General features: G+C 38.0%; 2 protein-coding genes across 7 annotated transcripts; one reads left to right on the forward strand and one right to left on the reverse strand.

Moving 5' to 3' along the window:
- Window positions 1–173: 173 nt before the first annotated feature.
- LOC112522384 (DEAD-box ATP-dependent RNA helicase 31-like) lies at window positions 174–4,543 on the forward strand. 2 transcript variants are annotated; one of them, XM_025131478.1, is made up of 10 exons: window positions 174–1,336; window positions 1,540–1,646; window positions 1,948–2,003; window positions 2,427–2,651; window positions 2,746–2,952; window positions 3,031–3,117; window positions 3,236–3,331; window positions 3,441–3,656; window positions 3,794–3,976; window positions 4,081–4,542. In XM_025131478.1, exons 1-10 carry the CDS (start codon window positions 330–332, stop codon window positions 4,306–4,308), a joined length of 2,412 nt encoding a protein of 803 aa, XP_024987246.1. In that variant the 5' UTR covers window positions 174–329; the 3' UTR covers window positions 4,309–4,542. The 2 variants fall into 2 exon arrangements, with proteins under 2 accessions (XP_024987246.1, XP_024987247.1); XM_025131479.1 differs by lacking the exon at window positions 3,031–3,117 and having other exon boundaries at window positions 4,081–4,543.
- Window positions 4,544–4,625: 82 nt separating this feature from the next.
- On the reverse strand, window positions 4,626–18,196 carry LOC112522493. Of its 5 annotated transcripts, XM_025131646.1 has the most exons (10): window positions 17,898–18,195; window positions 17,225–17,533; window positions 15,636–15,824; window positions 13,579–13,671; window positions 13,306–13,488; window positions 13,120–13,222; window positions 12,841–13,026; window positions 5,792–8,229; window positions 5,086–5,684; window positions 4,626–5,005 (listed from the first exon to the last, which is right to left on the reverse strand). In XM_025131646.1, exons 2-10 carry the CDS (start codon window positions 17,444–17,446, stop codon window positions 4,975–4,977), a joined length of 4,044 nt encoding a protein of 1,347 aa, XP_024987414.1. In that variant the 5' UTR covers window positions 17,447–17,533; window positions 17,898–18,195; the 3' UTR covers window positions 4,626–4,974. The 5 variants fall into 5 exon arrangements, with proteins under 5 accessions (XP_024987414.1, XP_024987415.1, XP_024987416.1 ...); XM_025131647.1 differs by having other exon boundaries at window positions 5,086–5,681; window positions 17,225–18,196; XM_025131648.1 differs by having other exon boundaries at window positions 4,626–4,996; window positions 17,225–18,195.
- Between the last annotated feature and the right edge of the window lie 1,988 nt (window positions 18,197–20,184).

The raw sequence follows: 20,184 nt of genomic DNA on the forward strand, positions 1-20,184 counted from the left end.
TTAAGAGTTTTTAAGAGTTTTAGCCAAATGCATTATAATATAGTATAGATAATTGTTTTTGTAAAAAAAATACTAGTTAGTTTCAAAAAAGCAAACTGCACAAAAACAAATTCGGTATTTAATTTTAACGTCACTCCCTTAAACCCTTTGTTTCCAGAAAAGGGCCTTAAACCCTATTCTCTGGTCGAGAAGTCGCTGAATTTCCGCCGCTTCAACAAAGTTCCCGGCAACAGTTTCCTCACTCTGGCACCCTTCCCATTCATCTTCCTTCACAAAACCACCGCAGCTATCCATCACTGCAAAATATTGGCTTCCATTTCTACCGTAGCATGCTAGCCAGGCTCCTTTCATTGCCGCACCTCCGTCTCCTTAATTCGTCTTCACCCCTCGTAACCCGTTTCGTTATGAAAACTAACCCATCGTGGTTATCATCATCAAAGGGAAAAGAGGTTTTCAACCGGGTGTTTCCTCACAAACTAAAGTACCAACCTCTGTCATCATCTAAGAAATTAGGGCTCCCGAATTTGATGACGGCAGCTCAATCACAGTTACAGATTTCGACAAGGGCTTCCAAACACGGGTCTGAAACTCGAGCTTCCAAGAGCTTAATTGAGGATGAAGCTGAGCTTAGTGACTGGGTTAGTGACTTGAAGTCTGACTCGTTTAAAAAATCTCGATCGTATAGCGAAAGCGATGATGGTGGCAATGATTGGAGGGGCAGTAAGGGTTCAGATGGGAAGAGGAAGCGAGATAGCGATTCTGATGGTTATAATGGCAGATTAGGTAATAGAGATAGAGGAGGAGGAGGAACTAGGGGTTCCTTTCATGGCGATTCAAGGGGAAAAGGGCGGTCTGGTGGTGAATTTGGAAGGAGAGACGAAGGTTTTGCGTCCAGAAGGTTCGAAAACGGTAGAGGAGGGAGGGGTTTAGATAATTCGAGAGGGAGAGGACGAGGAGGAGGGCGATTTGGGGGTGAAGTAGAGAGAAGTGATAGGTTTTCTCGTGAGGGGAGTAAGGGGAATCCGTTATCTAAAGGGAAAGATAATCGTTTTCTTGGCAGTCGAAGAGGAGGAGGTGGTAAGAGCATGAGTAAAAGAAGTTTGATGACGTCTGATGAAGACACTGTCAGCGAAGATGATGAAGAGGAAGAAAAGAATTTAACAAATAAGTTTAGAGAATTGATCAGTGATGAAGATGATGATAGTGATGACGATGATGATGAAGATGAGGTCTTAGGAAATGGACCTCCAAAACCCCGATTAGATATCGTGGATGGTGCATCGAGTTCACCAAAAATTTCTCCTGATGGAAGTGAATCCTATTTGAGTGAAACAAGGTACATTATCTGAATTAGTTTCTGATGGTGAACTTATGTTATTGACTTTGCTCGTTTAGTGTTGATCAAGAAATTGATCCATCATACTGTGTTTATATACGAATCTATAATTATGAAATTGGTCCATTCCAACTGTCAAAGATTGGGTAGGCCAAACTAGCCTTTTTCTGACTTCTGAGTAAATGCATTTGAAATTGTTACAGGTTTGATCAATGTGCAGTTTCGCCGCTCTCTTTAAAAGCAATTAAGGATGCTGGCTATGAGAAGATGACTGTGGTACAGGAGGCAACGCTTCCTGTCATTCTCAAAGGTGTGTATGTACTGAAACTGATGTGAATTTGAGGAGCCTAAATAGCTCAATGATTGTCTATTCAACATTTGAACTTTGAAGTCAAAAGGACTTACTTTTAAGTTAGATTGATATGGGTTCATCAACTATTCAAGGAAAGAATGATAATAATTAGCTTGAATCTTGATTTGAAATGCAATTTAGGTTTGACCTCTGAAGTCAAACTGGACTTTCATTTTTTGTAATGGTTAGAGTAATACTAATTTGAGTAGCAAAGGTCGATATACAATGATGCTTGTTCTAATTGATGGAAACTTTTCAGGGAAGGATGTCTTGGCTAAGGCTAGAACCGGTACCGGAAAAACCGTTGCATTTCTGGTAAGGCCATGCCACTTACGGTTTTATATTAGTTTTATGTGTTTCATTGATGGTAGAATTTTTCTTCCACTAATTGCGAAATCAACTTTTGGATATAATATTGAGCCTAATTAGGATCGGTACATTGGAACACTCTCATGGATCCAAAATTCCCAGGAAACTGTTATTCTTGAATCTTGATAATTAGGCATATAGTTATCCTTCTTTCCTTGAATTCGTATTATGGGAGGAATCATTTTATTTATTTAGTTATGTGCTATCATATTCATGAATTATAGAATAAGAATCCCAACAATGACCTATGGATGTAAGCAAATTGCTGAACCATGTAAATATTGTTTCTTGCAAACGTGCTCAATTTTTGATCCTAACACCAACTCCTGCAAAAGCAGATTTTGATTTTGTAAAATATATTAATTTCAGCTGCCGTCAATTGAAGTTATTGTGAACTCAGCAGCTGTTGGGCGTGATCAAAAGCGGCCTCCAATTCTGGTTCTTGTCGTATGCCCTACTAGAGAGCTTGCAAGTCAAGCTGCCATGGAAGCTAATAAATTGTTGAAATATCATCCGTCCGTGGGTGTTCAAGTTGTGATTGGAGGCACCCGACTTGGTCTAGAACAAAAGCGCTTGCAAGCAAACCCATGTCAGGTCCGTTATTTAATTCTCGATGTACTTTTTTAGAAACCACAGCTCAAAATTTGTAGCAGCGGATTCTTATGGTTTTTGTTGATTTGAATATCAGATCCTTGTAGCGACACCTGGAAGGCTGAAAGATCATACCGAGAATACTGCCGGATTTGCCACGAGGCTAATGGGCGTGAAGGTCTTGGTTCTTGATGAAGCTGATCATCTATTGGACATGGGATTCCGCAAAGATATCGAGAAGATCATAGCAGCTGTCCCAAAACAGCGGCAGACACTTTTATTTTCGGCCACAGTCTCACCTGAGGTCTCTTTCTTTGAATTCTAGTGTGTTACTTCCTTATATATTGTAAATTTCTCACAAGAAGTATCTTGTGATGTGAAGGTTCGTCAAATTTGCCATATTGCTTTAAAAAGAGATCATGAATATATCAACACCGTGAGAGAAGGTAGTGAAGAGACGAACACACAGGTATATATATATATATATATATATATATATGTATATATATTATTCTTCTCTAAAATGTTGGTTAGGTTTATCTGTTGGAGCTATGACATTTATTTAGTCCATATTTGTTTCTTTTTAGGTCCAACAAATGCATTTAGTTGCTCCACTTGACAAGCAATTTTCACTAGTCTACACTCTCCTCAAAGATCATATTGCAGATGATCCCGACTACAAGGTATGAATTCACTTTTTTTTGTGAATATTGAATCTAACTTTGGAGGAGTCTTGATGAATTAAACCTTTTTCATTCGATCAATTTTATCTTATATGGTGTTTATATGCAGGTTCTTGTGTTCTGCACGACTGCAATGTTCACGAGACTCGTTGCTGACCTACTTGGTGAGCTCAAGTTGAATGTCCGAGAAATACATTCCAGAAAGCCACAGAGTTATAGGACTCGTGTTTCAGACGAATTCCGAAGATCAAAGGGTCTAATTCTGGTAACCTCTGATGTGTCTGCACGTGGAGTCGATTATCCAGATGTAACACTCGTTATTCAGGTAGCATGTTGCTCTCAAGTTTGGAATCAAGTGATGCCCAAAGCTTGTTGATTTTTTGTAAAACCTTATGCACTTTTAACACATTTTAAACCAAATTAAGGACCAGTTTGTGATCCAGTATATACCAAAACTTGCAGGTTGGCATTCCGGCTGATAAAGCTCAGTACATTCATCGGCTTGGAAGAACTGGACGGAAAGGGAAGGAAGGCCAAGGGATACTGTTGTTAGCCCCCTGGGAAGAATTTTTCTTGTCAACCATCAGGGACTTGCCGATTTCCAAAGCTGAGTTGCCTTTGGTAGATCCAGAAACAAAGAAAAAGGCAAGTTTTTGAACCATTTTATTACAAACGAATCATCGGTCTCGCAAGATGCAATTAGAAGATAATAATTATGCAAGGAATGATACTTATTTCAAAATGTACAGGTGGAGAAGGCATTGGCTCATGTGGAGATGAAAAACAAAGAATCTGCATATCAGGCATGGCTTGGCTATTATAACTCGAACAAAAAAATTGGCAAGGACAAATTCCGACTTGTGGAGCTCGCCAATGAGTTCAGCCGAAGCATGGGGCTCGACAATCCACCTGCAATTCCTAAACTTGTTCTTGGCAAAATGGGCCTCAAGAACGTCCCCGGCTTGCGCTCGAAGTAACCTAAATCGAGAAATTTTGTTTACTATTATAGGTGTCTGCAAACCGTTACGACAAAATTTTGCAGTTTTTACTGGAAGTAGCATTCATTTTTTTATCATGTCAATCAATCAAATTTTGTTCCTATTCTTCATATACCATCTGTTTGTATCTATCGATTGTACCGAGTTAAAAGGTCTTGCTTTCACGTCATGGTCATCATTGTCTGTGCATCGGTCGGATGGCATGCTTTTTCTCAAAATATCAATGTTTGTTCCTATCACTTTACCGTTGTATTCTACCAGAAGACGTGCATATGAACGAAATAGAAGACAATATAAACTAAAACTAGTTCATTTGATTCTTCTATGACCATTAAATTTATAAATAATACACAGTGAACAGCAACAAACATTTAGCAGGGTGGATGCCTAAAAAAATTCTACATCTCAGAAAAGAGTTTGTGATAAAAGTACATATGATTGACCTACAAAATGGAAAGAAATACCATCCACCCCTAACCCTGTTGTTGATAGAACATGAATCTTTCCCAGTTTACACACAAACATGTTACAGTCATTCAAATACCAAAATCTCCCAACTTTCGTCATCGTCATCTATTTGTTTCTGTCAGAATCTTCACCGTCAACTGATGATCGATCATCTTCGTCAAGTGATGTGGGACAGAATCAAACCCTCCTGTTATCAACACTAGAAAACCTAAATATTATACTTACAACAAGACTTCCCAACTCCTAAAGTATGCAAATTTCAAATTTTATTAGAGCAAAATAGTTTACCTTTGATGACGGGGTGACGACGGCCGATCTGGTGAAGACCGTTGTACAGAGGTCCCATATAATCTATGTTCCTCGAGTGTGTCCCTTGGGCGACTTCCATCACTTGGCTGGGATTGCTCGTTCATTCCAGAAACACCTACCGGACCTAACGACCCAAACTCGAGTTGTTCGGTATGAGAAGTGAAACCAGTATTATGCTCATATGGATACACCATCACCATATTAGGAACGGTTGAACCATTTGACGATGGTCCACCAGGGTTTGAAGCTGGTAAAGGATACATGCCATAGGCCACATTGGCTTGACCACTTTGACTACTGGCACTTGGATGCAACGAACCGTTTTGGGATTGGTATGTAGGGAATGAATCATGTCTATATGAACTCATCGACCTGTCTGCCCGACTCTCATTAGCAGCCAATCGATCCAACCTTGAGCTTGATTTATCCGTTTGGTTGCGACTGTGGTTGCGGCCAGAACCACGTGGTTTTGAATTAGCATTCCAGTTACCTTCTCTATCGATATGGTTGTCATTTCTATCATGGTTGTAGTTCCCCCTTCGCGAGCCTGAAGAATGACGATCCCTTACCGCAACCTTCTGAAAAAAGGAACGAATAAACCAAAATATAAAACTAAAACTACTAGAAGATTCGGCATTATTTAAGATGGAAAAAATAGGGGTGGATTACGGATAAAGTGTCTTACAGGATTTGGTAAATAGGTCCCTGTGCCACTACGATATCTCGGTAGTTCTTCCACGTAACGCTGGTAAACATTAGGCGGTCTATTGGAAACAGACTGAACCGGTGCAGCAACAGGAACCAGCCGAGGACCATAGTTCATTAGCTGAGTTACTAAATTCATGTTCGGTAGCGGTCTACCTGGGCCATCCCACGGGACACGGCCCTGTAAATAAATTGGTGGTACCATAAGGGGTGAAGGATATACTGTTGGCCCATGTTGTCGTGGACTTTGACAAAACCGACCAAACTGCAGATTCTGCCAATGGCTAGCAAAGTCGCTATTTAGAATATCGGACTTACGTTCATCCTGTGGCCCACCAGGAGCAGCCCCTCTCAAGGAATCAGGACTGAAATCCTCAGCCTGGTCTAGCCCTTCAAGATGAAAATTCTGACCGATATCGCCATTATCCAAACCATCTTCCACACCAAAATGGCTTGTTGATGCATCAGATGGTCCGGGCTGGGATGGAACATTGTAAAATGGAAGCATTGTGAGGAATGGAACCGGTGGCCCTGTGGGATAAAATGTCAACGGCATCGCTCCAGAATTATCCATCATCCTTTGTCGAGAATTAGGACCTAGAATCATTGGACCTATAGGGACCATCGACTCAGACCCACTTGTCTGAGCCGGTTCATAACTCATGTGAGATCTTGGAACATGTATTGGAGCCATGGACTGGGGTCCGAAGCTCCTGTCGGCCGTGTCAGATCCCATACTTGGTGGAGGAAGACAGTCTTGATCATCATCTTCTGACTGCTGTGCAGACGTAGACTCAAACATCGTCTTACCTTTGACGTATCCACTAGAGGACTCAGCAGAGACAACTGCTTTCTTCCCTCGTTTTTCCTTCGTTGACTTGGGGACGGTTGACGGTTCATCCCACGAACTCTCCGAGGAAGTTTTACTTTTTAACGAATTACTGTGAGCAACAGACGAGAATCTTGAACTGGTGGTTCGTTCATCAGAAAAAACATCACTTCCTCGATTATCTTGATATTGGGAATGATCAGAATGACCGTCCCTCAATGGCCCACGTTTTTCCTTGTTATACTTCTGTTGACTTCTGACTAGACCACCAGAACCACCAACACGACGAGGAGGAGGAACATAATTCAACCCAACAGAAGAAGACTGACGTTTATCATCTGATGGAACAATTTCAGAATTCATACGATTAGGTTCAAAGCCTCCGGTGGAGCCCACATCCTGTTCCCTCCTGGAATCATGGTCAGCATCACCAGAACTCATTTCCACAGAATTAAAACTTTCGCTACCAACTTCAATTGAATCTTCAGGGTTTGATGTCACTCCGAGCCCAGAAAAGAAATGAGTTAATTGAGGAGAAACCAAACCATGCGGAAACTGCATTCCAGAGAATGCAGGATCAATCAACGGAAAGTTTGCAGGAACCATGCCAGCAGCCATATTCCTTTGCGCATATCCCATTCCAGCTAGAAAAGATGGCGAGAATGGAAACGGTAAATGACCCGATGCTAAACTCATTGGCATATGAACCTCACTGTTGAATCCATGAAGTGCAGAAGATGCCATCATATTCACAAGATCTTGCTCTTCTTGATGCATCCCCTGTGCTCCAACAGTCGAAGAAATCTCTTCACCCATGGAATGCAAGACTGAATCACGTTGATACAATATTGGACTGTTATTTGAATCAACAGAGGCATCAAACCCGAGATGAGTTGGAGCATGCCTGACAGAAGAGGGATCATCACCCGATGATCGACCAGTATGATTCGGTAACTCAGCTTCAACGTTCTTCCTCCTATTACGATAGCTACTATTTGATCCACCGTGTGTGTCAGTGGGAGCCTGGTTTTTTCCACTTTCAGGTGCTCTGTTAAGCCTACCTTGAGAAGAAACATCATTGTATGTTTCAGTTAGTTCAGGACTGGAACGTGTTCTAGCAAACGGAGACCTTTGAATGTCATTGACCAATTGACCAGGTATTAAATTCTTCTGTCCTCTGTCAGCAGTCGCAGCCTGATTGGACATCCGGGAACTGTTTAAGTTTCCATGACCCTTTTGGGTTTGGGTCTTAACCGTGCTTTCCGACTGATTATTACCATGTTGACGGAATGAATTCCGAGAAACTCGTTCTTCAAACTCACTCTCACGACCAATGAATTCCTTGAACTTTTTGCCACTTGAATTGATCTTCGGGATATCAGTGACAGGCTGATTATCAGAAACCGACAAGTTCAAACGTAGTGTATCAGTACCAGGTGCATCAGGACGGATGCCACTGCCATGCCGTTCCCATGTATTAGTAAAAAACTGATTCACTTCAGCAACTAGATTTTCCTTGGGGCAATCAAGTAATCTTGCCAGCCTTTTGGCCCCAAAAGCGAATGCACTGCGTATCCTGAAAAAGTTACCTGAAAAGAAGATACATATATCATACAACATAACAAGAAAGCATCATGCAAACTGTTTCCATATATAATTTACAATTATTTGTAGGCTTGTTTCATGTATGTTGTATATTCATAGTCAGATTATAAAGATGTTACATATTTTCCATCGTGCAAACTGTTTCCATATATAATGGTATTTAGCCATGCTTCGAAACCAATGTTTTAAGAGCCTTAATTAAAATCAAATCTTGGATATTTTTATTATTTTGGTTCTGGGTATTAGTAGACCATCTTGTTACTGTCCTCGGTTTCTGAGTACTACCCATGTGTTATTGGGTTATTTTCTATTCCTTATTTGGTCATCATGACAATAGGTTTTGACCCACGGGCCACGATATGATTGGAAACTTCCAGCAAATTAGCTACTTCTCATATGATTTGCTTAGGCCTGCAAGAGAAAAGGGGGGGGGGGGGTAGTTTTTCCTTTCCTATTGCTCATAGTCATGCAATAAATTGCTTTGATATCATTCATAGTGATGTTTGGAGGATTACACCTATCGTTTCTCATGCATAATATAAATATTTTGTGACGTTTTATGATGATGGTGGATTTAATTAAATTTTCTTTATTGTAGTCTAGGGTCTTTCTCAGTTTTTAACCTTTCTTGTATGCATCAAAATTCACTTTGAAGAAAGGTTCTTTGGTCTGGTTTTGGTGGAGAATACATGTCGAATACATTTCATGGTATTTTTCAAACTAAAGAGCTATTCTCTCATAATGTTCTTGTCCATATACACATCAACAAAATGATTCTTCACATTGAAAATTTGTCATGCTTGAGATCTAACTTGTGCTTTGTTCCTTAAATCTTCAGTTGCACGTAATTGTTGGGTTTAAGCTTTATTTAAAGTTCATATTTATTCAACTGCCTTCTCAGACTCTAATAAACATCATAACAACTCTGGTTCTGTTTCTTTTCTCAGTTGCCTCCTAATAGATCTCATAAGGTTTCTGCTCATTGTGTTAGATGTGCATTTATGGGGTACTACACTAGCCACAACGATTTTTCTAGTCATGATCATAGTTCAAGAAAATTCTCATACCTCGGAATGTTATTTTCTTTGAAAAACAATATTTCTTTCCTATTCATGTTAACTCGTCACCTAAAAGTCACTATTCCCCCTAATTTTGATGATGGATCAACCAGTAGTAAATGGCTCAAGCATTAATTTGTGTCTCAACTGCATTCTACCATTGTCTCCTTCTGGTTCAACCATACCAACTAGTCCTGCTACACCTACCTAAAGACAATCTACCTGTCTCTTGTCCTCCTCAGTGGCATGGCTCTTATCATATCTCATTAACTGCCTAATTCACATGCCACGAGACAATAACTGTTGGCAAAAATAATTGCAAAAAGAACTTTGGGCTCTTCAAGAGAATAAGAATTGGAACATTTAGATGTAAACCGGGTTCACTTGATCAAACATCGATCCCATGGGTCCTTGGATACAAGGCTAAGTTAATAAACCATGATATGAGGAAAAATTTCTCCTATGGCCAATATGACTAGGGCTAGAACAATTTTTGCTATCTTCATAAGGTTGGCCACTTCAACAATTAGATGCCAATAAGTGTCTTTTCCGCGAAGTGATCCACATCTCCTTCCAGTTTGTTTTCCGTTTCTACTTTATAAGTTTGCAAGTAAAATCACTCATCTGGATTAAAGCAAGCTCCCCGAGCTTGGTTTGAGAAGTTTACCTCAATTCAACTCAAACTTGTACAAGATAGACATAACTATTATATCTTCAAAAAAGTTCCACCAGAATTATCCTCCTAATAATATGTTGATGATATTGACACCACTGGGACTAACTCTTTATTGATTACTCAGCAACATCTTCAAATTCTCCCATATCAATGACTTGTTACTTTAGGCATTTCTTGATTGGATATACACACCAACTCTTCTAGAACTTTCTAGAATAAATACATGCTAATACATGAAAGACTGAATATTCTGACTGGTCTTCAAGATTCTTCACATGTTGATACTCCTCTGGAGGAAAAAGTTAAGTATCAGGTTGACAAGGAAGAACTTTCACATCCTTTGTTAAAACCAATAGCTAACACCACCAATGTGAATTTTTGCGCACTCCCTACGACATCTACACATGAAGGTTCACTGCATCAATTTAATATCTAGAGGGTACTAGTTGTCATGGTTTTTTTCTTTCTTGCCAATTCTTCCATGCACCTTGTTGCTTACAACGATGTAGATTGGGTAGATTGTCCGTTTCTCATAGAGATTCTCTAGTTTTGTTCAAGAGTTAGAAACAAAATTGTGTCTCCGGACCTTCCATTGAATCAGAATATCAGTTACTCTACTGCATGCTCAGTAATTACTTAAGCTTCAGAAGATCAATTGAACCTGGCTTTCCTCGGTGCGATCCCACTTCTCTTTATGCTACCACAACTCCACAAGTGCAATTCAAGTTGCTACTTATCCAGTCTACCAGAAGTGTAGCAAGCATATTGAAGTCGACTACCATTATATTCGATACACTACGGATGCTCTTGTCATTTCTCTTCCACATGTCAACACAGCATAACAAATAGCTAACCGAGTTTCACACAAGACAATGCTACAGGTTCCTTGCAATCAAATTGATGCTTCAAGATAAACCAACATCCACATGAGGGGAATGTTGCCATATATAATTTATGTTACTCTGCACAGATATTGTTTTCTGTCTATTTAATTGATTGGGCACTCACTATCTAGTTCAACTGTTTAACAACACGAGAAAACCATTGTTCAACTCAACATAAAAACCTTAAAACTTTGCCCTCCCTCACTATCTATCCAAGGGATGGGAAGGCAGAGTCTCGTGTCACGATACAAACTTCTCTAGGATTGGGTATACAAAAAAGGGTAGTATAATCCTTGATTTCAGAAAGAAATGGAAAAAAATTCTTGTTGTGATGAATCCTGTGATGTATTGGTAATGAGTATATTCTTTCCAAAGTTAGATTACACGTGTTGTCAGAAAAAAAAATATCAATTTAACATTCAGCCCATAATCTGTGTATATTGTATTTCTTTAGAGTAAAGAACTGCCTATAATCACCGTAATTTTATCTATTTACTGAATAAAGAAGGTTCGCAACTTGTATCAAGTCATTCAAACCAACCATCCATCAAAAAAGCAAACCAGTTGGAAAGACTGGCAAGGATTTTGCACACCAAAATCAAATTGCAGATGAGATTACAAAAAGATATGAGCAAGTTGAAGTAAATATGAGCTAAAGTGAAAATTCAGCCAAAAAGGATATTATACAGTGAACTTGATCAAACAAAGTGATGTCTAACTCATGGTAAACTTCATTTCCACATAAACATGCATACACAAAAAATAACAGCTACACAATTGGATGGACTTGCAGCATCCTTGTTAATACAATTGTCAGGATGTAAATGTGTACTTATTACCTAATGTGCTTTGTAACAAACACTTAAACAATTCTTACCCTCTAATCAACAGTTGTTACAGAGGTAAAACGAGTCATGGCAGTACTATCTGCCAAGGCGCCATGATGACGCCTGCCATGTTGTCCTTACTGCAACTATACATTTACCATTTGAAATTTACATGTGTAGACCTTAAAAAACTTATACGATACCACCATCAAACACAAATATACCAATACTCGAGTTTTCTAATTCATTAATGATGCACAATCTTCTAATTTGTCTATGGGGGTCAGTTTGGTTTCAAAATTTATTTAGAGAAAATGAGCATTATGTTTTGTCCGCTTAAATGCTTTATAGAAACTGCCATGTCAACCTAAATCAAGCATCACTCAAACTACAAGGCCGCCATCCCAGCTCACATCAAGGTGAGCGTACCTCATGCCATTGGCAGCCATCCTAACTCACATCAAGCTGAGCGGACATCGTACCATTGGCCAGCACTGGGACAACAAGGCGACGTCATAATAAGCATGTGTGCAAAGGTCCACTTTTTGCAACTGATCCAACTGTACGTGTAATTATAGGGCTCAACTTCATCTAGTCTTCCCATCTTATAAGCCCTCTAAAATGGCATATTTTACCTGCCCTGATGTCCTTTCTACTATGGTATCTTAATGTTAAGTTTCCTCTTGCTGAGCTTTACATCCACAAATGTTACCTTAACTAATACCTACCATTAGATATTCTAATTACAAATCGTTCCTCATTCTCATATTCTTGACATCTATACGTGTATGAAATGTTTCAGAGATATGATATCCTTTCTTATGATTTAACTTGTCTTCAACTTCTATTTCATGATCTATCGATCAAGTTCCACAAAGGAGTTTTAGGTATGGTTTAGATAATCGTATTGGTCCACATTACTTATTTCAATCTCACCACAAAAAAGAGAAAAAAACAGCAACTCTTACAAGTATTATATCATTCAACATGGTCTCATTGACAGGCATGACAATCCAAAATAGACATCTCTGTGTGTATGTGTTGTAAATGTATTTATGTCTACAACAAGATGATAAAACACTAATACGCATTCAATGTTACAAATAGATCATGTTTGCTCATAAATAACAATAAAAATAAGCATAAATACCTTTACTGACACTACGTCCCAAGTTATTACTCACACGCAATGGATCGATAACATTAAAATGTTTGGAAACAAAAGCTTGCCCTTGGTTGTCCTGGCCACCAGGAAAAACAGCATACACAGAGCTACAAGCATCAAGAAATACTTTGTTAAGTAGCAACTCTCCACTGTCCTTACGAGGAGGCTCCGCTACAATTATTAAAATATATCATCATCAGCAAAAGATAGGCATAATCTAAAGCTGCAAGTGTTATCAATTAAAAAAATTTCATACGCTATTACCAGTCACATCCGGAAGGGAGCTTATCGACACAGGACCCCATAGGCTAACACAAAAATTATCCCAGTCGAAATTACTAAAGAACTCCAGAAAACGGTAAAGCACCTGCAAGTGAAATGAGAGCGTTAATGTGTAAACAAAGGATCAACATATGTATGCGTAAGAGAAAGGTTAGTAAAATAGACAACCTCAAGAGGACCCGCAAAAGAATTGTTGAAAACATGGAATATGTAAAGAACCAAGGTCTCAAGGGCATAAGTTGATATAAGCCCATGATGAGCACCAAGTATACGGCTCTCATAGTAACACCAGGCTTTGATCAGTATAATGCTACGTTTAAACAAATGGTTCTGGTTTATCAAATTGTCAACCTGCACATGTAAGATTTTCATCATAAGGGCACTCGACATAATGATGAGCTGTAAAATAAGATTTGTTACGAATATAAGAACTCTGCTAACCTCCTCAAGAAAGCAAAGTGTGCATAATCCTCCAAGCTGATTAAAGGATATATCTACCACAATGTTTTCAACAAGGCATTTTATAATCTTCACCTGCAGTTTAAAGATCAAGGGTCAAATCATAATAGCATGCAACATCGGACTCCGAGCGAAAAGAACATAAAAGTAAGAAGATAAGTCGGAGAAGGATGAGGTTCAAAGGTAAATAATTTACTTCTTTACTTCAAGGTCTTATTAATTATTTGGTACGCAACAAAATGAGTAATCAATCCCGCAAATAAGAATCTACTTCCAAAAAGCCTCTGATTTTCAATGTACAACAGTAGCCAAGAGCAAATACTCACAGTACTTGTGGAACGGTGCTAAACAAGATTCTCCAGTTTCAGTGACCACTTTTCATTATTTAAACACCTTAAATCAAGTAATCAACCACCAGGCACAGTACTGGCACAGTACTAGCACAGCCAAACCATACCAAAGACATCATTGAATGCATGTCCAAAAGACATCAAGAATTCATATTTATCCATGACATCAAGAATGTGGATGATCCTCCACCCTCGGATGGTAATTCAGAAAGCACAAGAAATTGCAGCAGAACCAAAACATTGACATCAAGCAAGTTGATTGAATCAAGATTGTTCATACTGGGTTATTTGCGAAACTCAAAAAAGCTTTCATCCCAGACTAATGGAGGTGACCTCAGATGATACCCAAGAGATCAAAAACAAGGCAGATAAGTTGAAAAGCACACTCATCTACAAGAAAGTAACTTTCCAATTTCTGAGTAAGAGTTCACAGTTCTACTCCAATCTAGATCTCTTCATTACTTTTGCCCTTGTTAGCATTAGTGTACTCCTACTTCAAACACCCTCCTCTGCTCCACCTTTTACAGATCACTTGTACTCAGCGGACATCCAAAGGTCCATACAGAAGATCACCAAAGAATTGCTGGATATCAAAACTATCTTCTTACTGGCAGCCACATGGCAACGGTTAACCAAATACTCACGCTGTGTTCTCAAAACCTTTTTTACAAAGGGGAGGAAAGGAAAAAGAGGGAAAGAGGAGGAAAGGAAAAAAAAAACGTGTTCTCGAAACTTTTTAGGAGAGAAAGGAAGAGAAAAGGAAGGAAAATAACGATAAGTTTCCTCCCAAAACTTTCCTTACAAATGTGGCAGGAAAGGGAAGGACAGGAAAGAAATTTAAAACCCTTTAAGAAGATCATTAAAATTACAAAACTACCCAACCTTTCATTATAAAAGATATACTTCTAAAAAGTATATTTGCAAAAACAACTATCTTTCCATTCCTTTCTCTCATGTTCAAGAACATGAAAAATTATTTTCTTTCTTTTCCTTCCCTTTCGAGAACACAAATAAAAAAATATTTTCCTTTCCTTTCTTTTCCATCCCTTCCTTCTCCATCCATTTATTTTCTTTTTTTTTCTTCCCAAGTTTAAGAACACAACGTCAAAAGTTGTCAAGATAGGCTACTCAAGAAGATTTATATGCAAGATTAACAAACCAGGATCTAAATTTCCCCAACAGATTTGATTAATCATGCATAGATTTGCTATCACCACATATAACTGACACAAGTGCACAACTACTTGTCCTGGAAAGTGGATTTAATAAAAGCTAGACACGCAACAACTTCAGAGCTTTCATTCTTATTATCAATCAGCAACAGAAAAACATGTGGGTAACAAAAATTAGTGTAGATAATATTAGCCGGTAATATATTTTAGCAGAAGCATTAGAATGCATCGTGGTGATGAGCTTCTTCAAGGAAACTTTAATGCATTTTTAAACCTTATGCAGTGGGAGGATGATACAAAGGGATCATCATTAATGGATTTTTTTTAGGTTATGCAGCAGGATTATAATACAAAGAGATCATCACCCTTCCTTATGTATCGGCCGAAGGAACAAAATTTGGGATTTCTACTTGACTAGAATCCCGGTATTCTAGGTGATATGGAAATACAAGTTCATAAAGAAATCAGCTGGTAAACAAGTTGAGAAAAACATTAAGTCAAGTAAAAATCAACATACTTCTGCTTGGATGTATTGAACCTCCTTCACACGAAATTCGGCATTCTCATTTTTCTCCTCGGTCTCCAACATATCACGGACCTCACTAGCCCAGGAGTCTTTCAAGTTTGCATTGTTACTGAAGGCTGTTAAGTCAATATCTCCATCAGGTAGATATGTTTTAAGGGGTACAGACCCAAAAGTAAAAACCTGCAACATGGAAAGGAATCAGAAGAGCATACCTGATAGCTAATCATTTACACTATTTGGGCAATGACTGAATTTGCAAAAGATGATAACCAAAAAACAAACAAAGTAAGCAGTTTTTAGTCCAATGATTGATATGAACAAGCACTATCTTAATTCTCAAATCTTTCAGCTCCTCTCTCCTTGGGCATTATTAAGACTCTGCTATTGTATAAAGATAATTTTAGTGCCTGTGTGTTCATATGGGCAAACTCTTTAATGACATCTAGTCTTAGTTCGATGTAGGATGACTTCCACCTACACAACACTCTACATTGTTATGGGTCTTCAACATGTAGCAAAAATTTGCAGCCAAGAATGTGTAGATGCAAAGACAGTAGAAATCCTCTCACAACAAGGAGACAAGTTTTGACACAGAGATAGGACAAAAATATGAATTGCCATCAATATCATTTACATTTACAGATCTAGAGAAACTAAGCATACCCTGCTTTCTGGTCTTTACTCGTATTCCTAATGAACCTGCTGCTCTAATATGCAGCCATACGAAAGTTGGTCTATTTATTCAAGAAAAAATCCACTGATCATCAAGGAGCACAAAAAGTATAAAATAAGCAAGTCGCATCTTAGTAACTCTTATCTGAACCACTCCATTATACTCGATAACACTGACGCTTAAAACTCTTTGCAGCAAAACAGAACATGCTAAAAAATCATACAGAAACAGATTCATGCAACACTTTCTTACAAGCAAGTGGATTGTCGGATTGTAGTAACAATACCGAACTTCTAACTTTCTAAAAGCATCAAACTTATAACATAGGGCACGGACAATCAATAGTAAAACAGAGAGGTGAAAAAATATGCTAGACGCTCTCAATTGAGGGAAATTTTTGATAAAGGCTGATACTGCAAAGCAGACACAGGATAACCATCAATGCATATTTGAAGTATAGAACACAAAGGGCCAATAACATATATACAACTAGTGAAAACCAATGTTTCTGTAAAACCAACACTTCATGTTGGAATGACAGATTTCGATATACACATACACATTGTACATGAATTTCACTCCATCACCGAGCAAAAACTTTCAAACTCATTAAGTTATGGTTACATCTCTATTCGTTCGAGTCACCACTTAGCTAACCTTGTTTCCTCTCTAGACTCTAGATGTGATGTTCAATTCTTGTAGTAAAGAGGTAAGATCATAAACATCAGTTTTGAAAAAGATACAAATGGAAGCTACTCTACTTTCAATTGGTTTCTAATTTGGAATGGTTGAAAACCTATCAAAAGGCCGTTGAAACCTGATGATGCAAGTAGCAATACTCCTCCCAACCATATCATCAGAAACAAAGGAAAAACAAGCAGTAGAAAAATCAAGGAAAAAGAACCACCTGGCAGGGAAAGCACTTCATAATAAGCCTTTGTACATAATCAGCAACAGCATTCCTGCGCTCTTCAGATGGCTGATTAGGCTGGATACAGGCAATAAGCTCTGCCGTTCTCTCTTCAGCCTTTAACCATCTAACTGAATCTAAACTTTCTAGCAATGGACCTGCATTGGGCAATAACCCATTTGGCAATAGGCCGCGTGACCATTCCTCATGGTCGCCCATGCAAGACAACTGTAGGCTACTCCACTACACTGGTTCAAGGTAGTCAACGCAATAAGCACCCGAAATTCCCAGGTGAGTCAATCTCCCCTAATACAAAAGTTCAGACTTCTTAATGTCCCCCAAAAAAATTCTGAAGCTTTGCTTGTAAAAACTAAGTATAGACTTCAGATCAAAAAAGATATAATCGCATATACACATATGAGCACCAAAAGTGTATAAGAAACCCTAAAGAGATTATAGTCTAAAGGTGTGAACTTTGATTTGAAAAGAAGAGAGGCAGAAAATTTGTCAAAAGTAACAACAATTCCTTCCTCCCCAGAAACCCTAGAAACAACCCCTACGAAGAGAAACTTGTGGGGAAGTTCAAATGATAAACAGAAACTCTGATCATAAAGATCGGTAAAAAGATTGTCAACAAAACCCTAACACACAAAAGGGTTATATTAGATACCAATCAATCTGGGAACCAACAAAATAAATTGGATAGAATTTATGGATGTCGCTCGGAATTATCAGTAAGGATCATGAAACTTGAAAAAGATAGAGTGTGTGGGTTTGGTAGGAGCACCAATTTGGAGGGTTTTCTATTTGGGTTGGTAAAATCGTATATATAGAGAGAGAGATTAACGTTGCGAGGTTTTGTTTATCTGCAAAATTAGAGAAAGGGTTTAAAACTGCGATTGAAAAAAGGGGATGGTAAATTTGGACATATGATGATAATTGATGATCGGAATCTGGGGGAAAATGGAAATTTCTAATAATACAAAAAAGAAAAATAATTATAAAAGAGAAAATTACAATACAATACAATACAATCAAAGATCAAGAAAATGAAATCATGTGATTTTGTAACAATTAGGGCTAAAACACATGCCAATTAATATCGTGGGATTTATCATTTTGATAAGAACCCTAATTTCTTTTCCCAGTTGGGCCTAAGAATCCTTACTCCAAAGCCCACGCCATATCACAAAAATTAATCAAGATTCAAGAATGATGGTTACTTTTTCACCCAAATGTATCAACATCTTATTATAAATTTTGTTCAGATTTCGTTTATAAATATACGTTTTGAAAAATGATGGGATTTTTCGTAATAACGACAACGGATGCATAATCTCTAACTTTATGTCGGGAATTTCTGTAGACGTCTTTGTTGCGATGTTTTCTTTCTTAATGCATATAACCAATGGCAAACATTTCTTATCATTTAATTTTATATCGTAACTGGTGTTTAACATCCTGATGAAAATAAACGTCAAAACTCATATTATATGTATGGTGGGTGACATAGTCATGTTCAAGAAGGCGATTCAGGATGGTTTCACCCTTAGTCTTCTCCTAACTTGTCACGGTTTATAAAACGAACTTTTCCTTCTTGTTTATGGTCACCAGCCCAATTCGTAATCAGAAGAGATGTTCACTCTAAGGTTTATAATTAATTTAGTTTTTAGTTTCTTGAATTGGCGGGCTTCGTTGTTGAGCAATAGTTTTAAGATGGTTTCTACAATGTTTTGAGACCGTTTTCATTTTGCATATATGATTTTCTTCCAATGATGTTTCAAGTCAAGTGGCTAGCACATCAAGTGGGCCAATCATGTTATCTCAAATGATCAAGTTAAGGGGATTATTAGTGGTTCTATTGTCAACATCGATGAAAGCTCCTAGTTCTACTCCAATCATATCTCATCATCAAATCTTGGTATTCTGAAACTGATTCCGTTATTTTGCAAGCCACTTTAGCAAACCCATCATGTTTTTGCTTCTAGCTATCTGTTTCGGTTGTTTTCGATCATCAATTCAAAATCATACGTGAATGATTAAGGCGTATGGTGTTTAGGGTATGTTACATATTTCGGTGATTCTTCTGGGTCGTTGCAGTGGCATCTTTTAAGTTTCTCCGTCTACAACGAATAAGTTGATGGTCTTGTTGTGGTTATTTAAGTAGGGTTTTTGTGTGGTGTTTGTTCTGTTTTTTTAGTGACCTAGTTTGAATTAGTTCGATCAATTTGAATAAGACAGGTTTCGTAATGAGTGGATTTTCAATATGTTGGCGTCTCAGTTGATTTAGGATTTTTGTTTAAACACCTCGTTTCTTGCAAGAAGGCCTTCTTGCGATATTGCTTAAACCAATTCATAAGGGCGGTCAGTGGACCAATAAATTAGTTATCCCACAAACCGAACTCACTCGTCCGTTCTGATATAGACATGTTAGAACGTAAGAAACGATTTTTTTTCTTCAAAATCTATCTCCGTCCTCCAGCAAGATAGGGCGACTCAAATGTCCAGTTATTCATATTGTCTTGATATGTTATAACACTTATTTTAATAAATATTTCAATTGAATTAGAAACTATTATAACATGTAAAATATATAGTATTTGAATCCATGTGAATGTCATTTTAAATATCAATCAAGTTGTAATTGTTTAAAAGAATTAACATGTTGATTGATAAATAAACCAATACAGAAATAAAAATCCCCTTGTGGCCACAGAGATTTAAATGCGGTGACTTTGGACTATTTGCAAAACAGGTGGTCGTCCCAGGATTAGTCGGCTCGCATAGCGGGTTGGATATCTAGGTTAATAAAAAAAATGATGACATCATAACAAATAATAATATAAAATAATAATTAAAAGTAAAAAGTTAATTTTATGGTTTTGTGTGGTTTTAAGAGAGCGACATGATGTTGGTTAGTTAATAGTTTTATGCAGCATTATGACGTATTAACAAGG

Source organism: Cynara cardunculus (genome assembly GCF_001531365.2).
Source record: "Cynara cardunculus var. scolymus isolate 2C chromosome LG 12, CcrdV1, whole genome shotgun sequence".
Taxonomy (NCBI): Eukaryota; Viridiplantae; Streptophyta; class Magnoliopsida; order Asterales; family Asteraceae; genus Cynara; species Cynara cardunculus.

What these genes read in the sequence shown, in the direction of transcription:
- LOC112522384 (XM_025131478.1), top strand. Translation starts at nt 330, where the DNA reads ATGCTAGCCAGGCTCCTTTCATTGCCGCACCTCCGTCTCCTTAATTCG. An exon ending in GTGAAGAGACGAACACACAG is followed by an intron (nt 3,118 to 3,235) that starts GTATATATATAT and finishes GTTTCTTTTTAG; the next exon opens with GTCCAACAAATGCATTTAGT. An exon ending in ATGTAACACTCGTTATTCAG is followed by an intron (nt 3,657 to 3,793) that starts GTAGCATGTTGC and finishes CAAAACTTGCAG; the next exon opens with GTTGGCATTCCGGCTGATAA.
- LOC112522493 (XM_025131646.1), bottom strand. Translation starts at nt 17,446, where the DNA reads ATGGGCGACCATGAGGAATGGTCACGCGGCCTATTGCCAAATGGGTTA. An exon ending in CTCCCTTCCGGATGTGACTG is followed by an intron (nt 13,027 to 13,119) that starts GTAATAGCGTAT and finishes TAATAATTGTAG; the next exon opens with CGGAGCCTCCTCGTAAGGAC. An exon ending in TCGTCACCCCGTCATCAAAG is followed by an intron (nt 5,006 to 5,085) that starts GTAAACTATTTT and finishes TATAATATTTAG; the next exon opens with GTTTTCTAGTGTTGATAACA.